Source organism: Musa acuminata, chromosome BXJ2-6 (genome assembly GCF_036884655.1).
Source record: "Musa acuminata AAA Group cultivar baxijiao chromosome BXJ2-6, Cavendish_Baxijiao_AAA, whole genome shotgun sequence".
Classification (NCBI taxonomy): domain Eukaryota; kingdom Viridiplantae; phylum Streptophyta; class Magnoliopsida; order Zingiberales; family Musaceae; genus Musa; species Musa acuminata.
Window position 1 is genome coordinate 18,162,826 of NC_088343.1, and position 7,581 is coordinate 18,170,406.

The 7,581-nt window shown below is 39.3% G+C and overlaps 1 protein-coding gene across 1 annotated transcript; it reads left to right on the plus strand.

Annotated features, from left to right (window-relative positions):
* The first annotated feature begins 2,918 nt into the window (after positions 1-2,918).
* On the plus strand, positions 2,919-6,773 carry LOC103988641 (protein LAZY 1-like). The gene is made up of 5 exons (XM_009407234.3): positions 2,919-2,970; positions 3,106-3,172; positions 3,304-4,085; positions 6,064-6,322; positions 6,514-6,773. Exons 1-5 carry the CDS (start codon positions 2,965-2,967, stop codon positions 6,531-6,533), a joined length of 1,134 nt encoding a protein of 377 aa, XP_009405509.2. The 5' UTR covers positions 2,919-2,964; the 3' UTR covers positions 6,534-6,773.
* The last annotated feature ends 808 nt before the right edge of the window (positions 6,774-7,581 follow it).

A 7,581-nucleotide genomic window follows, 5' to 3' on the forward strand; every position in this document is an offset into this window, starting at 1 on the left:
AGACTCAACATCTCTTTGAAGTTAAAAAGATTTCCTATACCGAGAGTTCTGAGTCGAGAAGTGCTAAAGTTTAAGAAAAACCGTTGCTGAAATTCTTGATAACAATGGCTGGAGGTATGCTATTTCGTTTCCGCATAAGTTTTTATTGTGTTTCTATTATAATGATTTAGAAATACTTTGGCATCGAAAGATTTCTAAAAGTTGGTATCAGAGCCCATCTGACCTCTTCCTTGACATGAAAAAGTTTTTATTTTTTATACCAGGAATATGGCTTTATTTTGATTTCGTTTTAAAATTTTTTGATTTATTTTATGTTGAAAATCATGATGATATAATATTTTTAATATTTTTCAGTCAATAAAATGCTCATATTATGTATGCATATATGGTTATATTAAATGCTTATGAGTCAATTTTGAGAATATTTTTAAGGATCTTGTTCGCGTTTAAGAATATAGAGAAGCTCCAAAGATGTATTAATGATAGAAGTTGGGTTACCTTTCAAAATGACATATGAGAGGCAGTGTCTGCGTTGATCATGTAGACACGTCTTGCTGCCACTAGTCAAGTAGCGAGGTGGTGTAAAGAGAAGGCTGGACCATGATGTCAGGCAAAAATGGTTGGTGCTGCATTGCCATCCAAACCCACTCCCAATCCCAACCCCCATATCTTATCTTCTCGGTTATATTTGGTTGTTTGATTGAGGTTGCTCCCATGGCTTCTCCCGTTGTTAGCTTCTCTTGAAGGGCTCGGGTTAGGCACTTCATGGTGAGCAGCTTTTCTGTTGTCAAAATGTTAGATTTTATTAATTAATTAAGATATATTAAAATTTTAATTAGATTAAGATATCTGAGAAGATAGAAAAGGACTCTTCTAATTTTCTCTTATACTCTGTTCTCACAATATAGATAGAAGCCTCTAATAATAGAGATTTCTTTTCTTTCATATTTCACCAATTATAATGGTACTAAAAATAAGAAAAGAGGATTATAGGAGAGCAATCACTTTTTTTCTCACATTAGTTCTAATTTTAAATGAATTATTGTATGCCCCAATAGATCTATCATCATTTCGATCGGCTGCGATAACGTTTATTACGGTATGGTTTGATAAAATAAATGAATTAGTGATAGTATATTCATCAGATTGTGGAATTGAAATTGGTTACAACGATGAGTAAATACAGTATATTCTAAGACATATGACAACGTGATATATGACATCGAGGGGGTTTCGTGCCAAAGGAATTGGCTCAAGACCTACTAAAATCATGAAACTTGTGAACAGTCTCTCGTCCAATACAATGTGTGACTTAAGGTTGCCTTTGGAGAGATCAAGCGTCATTGAAATATACCTCGAGTCATGTCCATCCAAATTGCTAATTGCTGAGTCAACTATACGGCCTTCTCTTTTGATTGTCGTGGCAGATGTGACGTTGAAGTGTGTTGAGTCGATCACATTTGTGTGTGCAAACTTGATTAATGTAGAGGCTCGCATCCTGTGGGTAATCAATTGCATGCAATTTGCTGATAATTAAAGAAGTCAAATCCATCAAACTATGATATAGAAATTAAGCTAACATAGTTGCTTCTCCCACATAGAGATCTCATCCTGAGGTCCACTTCAATAGTTGTAAGATTATCGCCTCGATTAACTTATGCAATGAAACACATTCCTACCATGATGATGTTATATATCCACATCTGAGTTCTTCACTGATAAACGTAAACTGTTGTTGTAAATGGAAAATTTGATCCACACGTTCGTGCTATAGAAGTTGAGGATATATAGAAGTTTTTCGGTCATATTAGTAGGGACTACCGATCAAAACTTTAAGGCATCAACTCGTGCCATATCTCTGCCTCTCTCTTCACCGCCCTACCATGGTATTCTGAACACTGTTGAGGTGAAATGTGGTCAGTTACCTCTAACTATACGTTGCAGAAGCATTGCCCAATCATCAAATGAAGTGTCCAAGAAGATGATAAACACCCATGGGAACATACAAACTATTGGCGGGCATGTGAATGCTTTCCAAGCGAAGCATTGGGTTAATATATATCCATGCAAGGGGTGGACATGTTTGGCCTGCCAGTAGCAAACATCCAGGGAATCGCTCTGATGAGAGTGGGAGGCTGTCCACTTGCACTTTAGTTTTGCTGTTAATGAAGCTATGTTCCACCTAGGTGTTGCCCCACTCTCAGGTGAAGAGCTTTTCTTGGCTAATCTTTTGAGTGGCAGGACACTCCGGTTCTGTCCAGCTATTGTAAGTTATGCTTCTTCTTGTCTTCTCTGTTCAACAACTACTATGAAGCAGAGATCTTCCTGTCCTCATGCATTTGCTTCCCACAAGATCTCTTTCCAGCACTGTGAGGTGAACTGGGCTTGGATCCCACTAGAAAATGATCTTGTTCGTCTATCACTTACTCTTCTTATAGCTTCATCTTCTTCTCGAGGTGACTTGCTTGATGGATGACTCCCTCCACTATTCTCTAAAAGATCGGAATCTGCTTGCATATCTAGCACAGCTGTGGTGTGATGAGAATACCTTCTAATATATACATAACTTTCTCCCGGTTTGAGAAACTGAAGCTCTCAAGCACGAGGAGACACGTCATGTAAGAATAGAATACTTTATCTTGCCTATCATGGCCTTCCTAGGCACGTGCTGCCATGATTCGTATACTCGTGAGAGCTGTAGACTTGCATGCACGTTGGGGCCCATGCATGTAGTCTCCTCTTAGCCTGCATGATGAGAGGGGTTTTGGACATGCGAAACCCTACACAAATCAACTCCTGTTTTTGTTTGCTTCTCTACGTTTTCCTTCACCTACCATCCTTCACAGACCCCACCTTGATGGGTGAGGTGCCTGCCACTCCCTACCATCGCAATCCCACTCCCCTTTCCCTCCTTTTATTCTCCCTCATCACCCTCTTCCTTTCTCCAGGATAGCAAGCAGCAAGATGAAGGTGAGTAGCCCCTTAAACTTCTTCCACTGCGCCCTTCTCTCATGATCAATGTAGATGAAGTTTCTTACTTCTCTCATGATTCTCATAGCATGATTAATGGTCACTAAATTGCACTGGTGAATGCTCCTGTTGCAGCTACTGGGTTGGATGCACCGGAAGTTCCGGCAGAACAGCGGCGATGTGTTCAAGGACTATGGAGGCGGTACGTTTACCATCTTATTATTGTTTGTCTCAGTGTGCACTACGTAGCAACTTAACTTGTACTTCCGGTAACACCGTATTCGGACATGTATGCCAATTTGCTTGAGTACGCTTCGTATGCATGCGTCGAAGGTGGCACGTGTAATTGCCTCTCCGGACGTCCCTCATTGGACGAGGATCTCCATGGCGGCCGCCGCCAATACGAACCCTTTAGGGCAAGGAGCCTCCGCCTGGGGGTGGAGGAACTCACTGACGGCGGCAGAGGTGGCGGCGGGGATCCAGCGATAGAGGAGCTGCTCGGGGGGCTCCTCACCATCGGAACACTTGGAATGGGATCGGGGACGATCGAGGAGAAGGCTGGGGAGGAGGAAGAGGAGAACGCAGTGGCGAGCGAGGAGGATGACAAGCCCTTGGCAGTGGCGGTAGAGGAGCTCGTCGTTACTCCGGCAACGCTGGAGGCGATCGCGGAGAAGGAGGAGGAGGCGACGACAGAGACGGACCTGATGGTGGTAGGTACGGAACTGGAGAAGGTTCTGGCGGCCGAGGCGGAGAAGGGTGACGGTCGGATGTCTTCCGCCCGTTCCAGCTATGCCGGGTCGGCGGCGTGCCCGCTGCAGGGTTTCCTGTTCGGGTCGCCGATCGAGGTAGCGGAGACTATGGCAACGGGCGCGCGGAAGGAGCGACGGGCCTCGCTAGGGGAACTGTTCATGATGAGCCGGATCGTGGAGGAGGGAAGCGGCGGTGGAAAGGCTGAGGAGGGAAAGCTCGCCGGAGACGTCAGCGACGATAGGGAGAGGAAGCCGACGGTTGATATTTGCCTGATGAGGAAGAAGATGACGAAGCGTCGTGGGGGCATGGGATCTGACGGTGGAAGTCCATCAAATGTTTCAACGGTGGAGAAGAAGTTCCAAAAGGTATGGATCACGAGATCACCGTTCATTTTTGCAAATTGAATAGAAAATTATCTTTTTATCTGTGTGCGCGCGCCCCTCCTATCGAGATATAACTCGGAGGCGGAGACGGATCCAACTCCAAATCCGATAATCCAATATGAAGTTAATAATTATAGAGCCTAAGCCTTCTAACTAGCCATGCTTAGAGAACAGTTCCACTCTCGGAAGCATACCTAAAAGAAAGAATTCTTGATGTCTAGGAATTATCGTGCAAGAAAATGATTGGACGAATTTCCAGCTCATTTTGAACTTTATTTTATTGGTGCTTCCATATAAATGCCCTGATTTTTCATATCCTAAAATGCAACTTTGGTCGTTGGATCGGTTTAGTTATAATATTTTTGAATAGGATTATAGTATTTTTTATACATCTAAAAAATATCATAATAAAATAATAACTCAAAATAATATAAATTAGTTTATCATTCTTTATGAGATTTCAAATAAGTATTCTTATTGGTTTGGAAAAATAAAACTTGAGTGCAATGTTTTTGAAAACGCTTACAATTTTTATCACCTGTACAAAAGACTATAGACTTATACAAAATAACACAGTTGATGAACAAATTAGTTCATTAAATATATGACTTAAAATGTTCTTATTGAATCGGGAATATCTCGAAAAAAGAACTTATTTTTTATATGAATTAGAGTGTTTGTGAAAAAGATTTGAAGGTTTTTGATATCCCCACAACAACCACCACCATATGACTGTACAAAAAAAATATTATATCAAGATCGATGACTGATTCATTGTAAAGAATAAAAATCTTTTTGGTCGATCAGAGTCATTTTAGAGATAAAACTACTGTAAAGACACTGATAGAGAGAGAGAAAAAAAACCAAAAAGAAAAAAAACCCAAAAATGAGGAGCCTTTTCCGATAATTCACCTAAAACGATTTATATGGTTCTTCAAAAAAACATATACACGTAAAAATACATTTACACTGAAAAATATCATTAGTAATGTAGATCAAATGTGTATGGCATAGGATAATAACTCAAATTCAATGATTCCTGAATCTAAGGCTTGAATAAAGCGTTTGAATACACAATTATCTTACACCAAATCGCTATAAAGAAACACTATCTTGAGTGGCGATTCAAAATAAATCGTTTTGGTTGATTTATTTGCTTATACCAAATAATTAACGTTGTTTGATTAAGTCTGACGTTTCTGACCTGATTTTGTCATCAACAACAATATCTAGGATTGGTGGGAAAACAAAAAGGGAAGAGATGATAACATTGGAATGCATGGTTGGTTTATCATAATACTACGAGTTTATTGCTTTCAGTTTCATTAATATTTTCTCATTAGACAACTTCATGTCTTCATTTACATCGTTCTTTAATTATTTGCTTGTTTAAATTAGTGATATATATATATATATATATATATATATATATATATATATATATATATATATATATATATATATATATATATATATATATATAATGTGTGTAAATCAAGTATTTTGCATTCATCCTGAGGGACGCCAAGTAATCACCTTTTCTTTGTTCCCGATAGACAGATCCGTCCTTGATAATGATGCAATTGGAGTGATCAAAATAGTGTATTTACTATTCCTCTTGCACTGGCTATTTTGTAAAACGCAATGGCATTCATTAATAGTGCATTACAAGTAACATGTCCTTGTCGCCCGCGGCAACAAAGTGGAGAGGTCTTTAGATATGATAGAGTCATGTGATAAGCAGCTTCCCCACCGGCCCATGCCGTCTCTTTTTATCTTTGACGTATGTCTGCAAACTAGTTAAGCCAACTTGGTTACTAGGGCATCTCCATACGATACGTGAACACCACCTGTGGGTCCCCACTGTATGATCGTTTTTGATTCGTCAAAATGTGAGCCCGTAGACACAGTGTGTCAAGAATTGACAATGTAATGACATGGGTTTGCTTCCATGTTGCAGATCCTTCAGATCTTTCACAGAAAAGTTCACCCCGAGAGCAGCCTCATGGCCAAGAAAGCTTCCAAGACAGGCAAGTTTGAGAAGAACGACTACGTTTCTCTTGCCGGGGGCATTGATCCCACTGGCACCGGTGGCCGCAGGATGACCACCGTGAAAGGAGCATGCAGAAAAGAGAGCATTCCAAACCCTCCGTCCTATGCTTTGGGAGGTAGTGACTCCAATAGCGGCCGGGAGCACTGGATCAAGACAGATGCCGACTGTAAGTAACCCATCAGAGAACATTCTCATCCAATCCGCTAACTATATCACCTTTAAACTCCTGTACGGAACAAACTTTGCTTCTTGGAAGACGAGTTGTATATGTCTGTTTGAGAAACCTGAGAAGGAACAGATACTATTCTTCTTGGTTCTACTACTGATACGTGTAAATCTTTTGTTCTGCACTTACAGATCTGGTGCTGGAGCTGTAGAAGGACTCTTCTGTAAGTTCTTCACCGGTCCATAAAAGTGAAGCTCAGAGAGTCTTTGTCGATTCAATCTATAAAGAGTTGCTTTGGGAAGTCTTATCAAAGAATAACTTATAATGATGTGGTGTCTTCTTATGAGACCAATAAATACTGAAGCAGTAGCCTATGTGAAAGATGTATATGCTTGTGAATGCTCCTATTCCGGTAGACATGGCATCTATATATAGCTCCTTATTTGTACTGTGTGTCCGTGTGAATATATACTACTACTAAGTTCCATATAAGAATGATTCTCATGCTTGACAGCAATCTTTCCTTCCATTGTCAGCTTCTCTTCTGACTGTGACTCCACTCAGCACAGCATGCATGCATGCATGACCTCATATGAGAAAGAATTTTTTAATTAGATTATCTAATACTAAGCCAACAGAACTGTCAGTGCTTACTTTTTTCTCTTTATAATCTGATTTTGACATGAAGGATCCACGTATTTCTGAATGATACATTTATTAGCTATTAAGTTTTACAATATTTTCTCTTTCTAATGAATTAGGTATTAGGATATACAAGATTTTTTCAGGATCTAAACTCACATAATCACATGAGATTAGAAATGTCTTGTAATTTAATAGTTCGTTCTTATGATACTAATTTGAGAATGAAGGCTTGGCGGTATTTATGTACTTTAGTGGAACAATATATTATGTTTCCTCTTTTATAGGATGATATAAATCAGATTTGAAATCAATGAGATAAGAACTTCAATGATTAATTTTTTTTTAATGCTTTGTAGGCTGACAATCACTTTGTGATCATTTAAGAAAACCTTAATTATTAGGACAATGTAGGAAGTTACTGAAGCAGATGATATAGTTGAGTATCTATTAAAGAGTACTTTCACTGACTTCTATCGATTGTAAGAGTAAAGCACTCATACTAATAGTTCAATGCAAGAACCTTTGTAAGAACAGTTTTAGAACCTTGAGATTATATAAGATAGAGTTAAACTAATTAAAGAATAAAAGACCGATTGAAGTTAGGATAAATTTTG

Coding starts and splice junctions, on each gene's coding strand:
- LOC103988641 (XM_009407234.3), top strand. Junction 3,173..3,303: donor GTTCAAGGACTATGGAGGCG/GTACGTTTACCA, acceptor CATGCGTCGAAG/GTGGCACGTGTAATTGCCTC. Junction 4,086..6,063: donor TGGAGAAGAAGTTCCAAAAG/GTATGGATCACG, acceptor TCCATGTTGCAG/ATCCTTCAGATCTTTCACAG.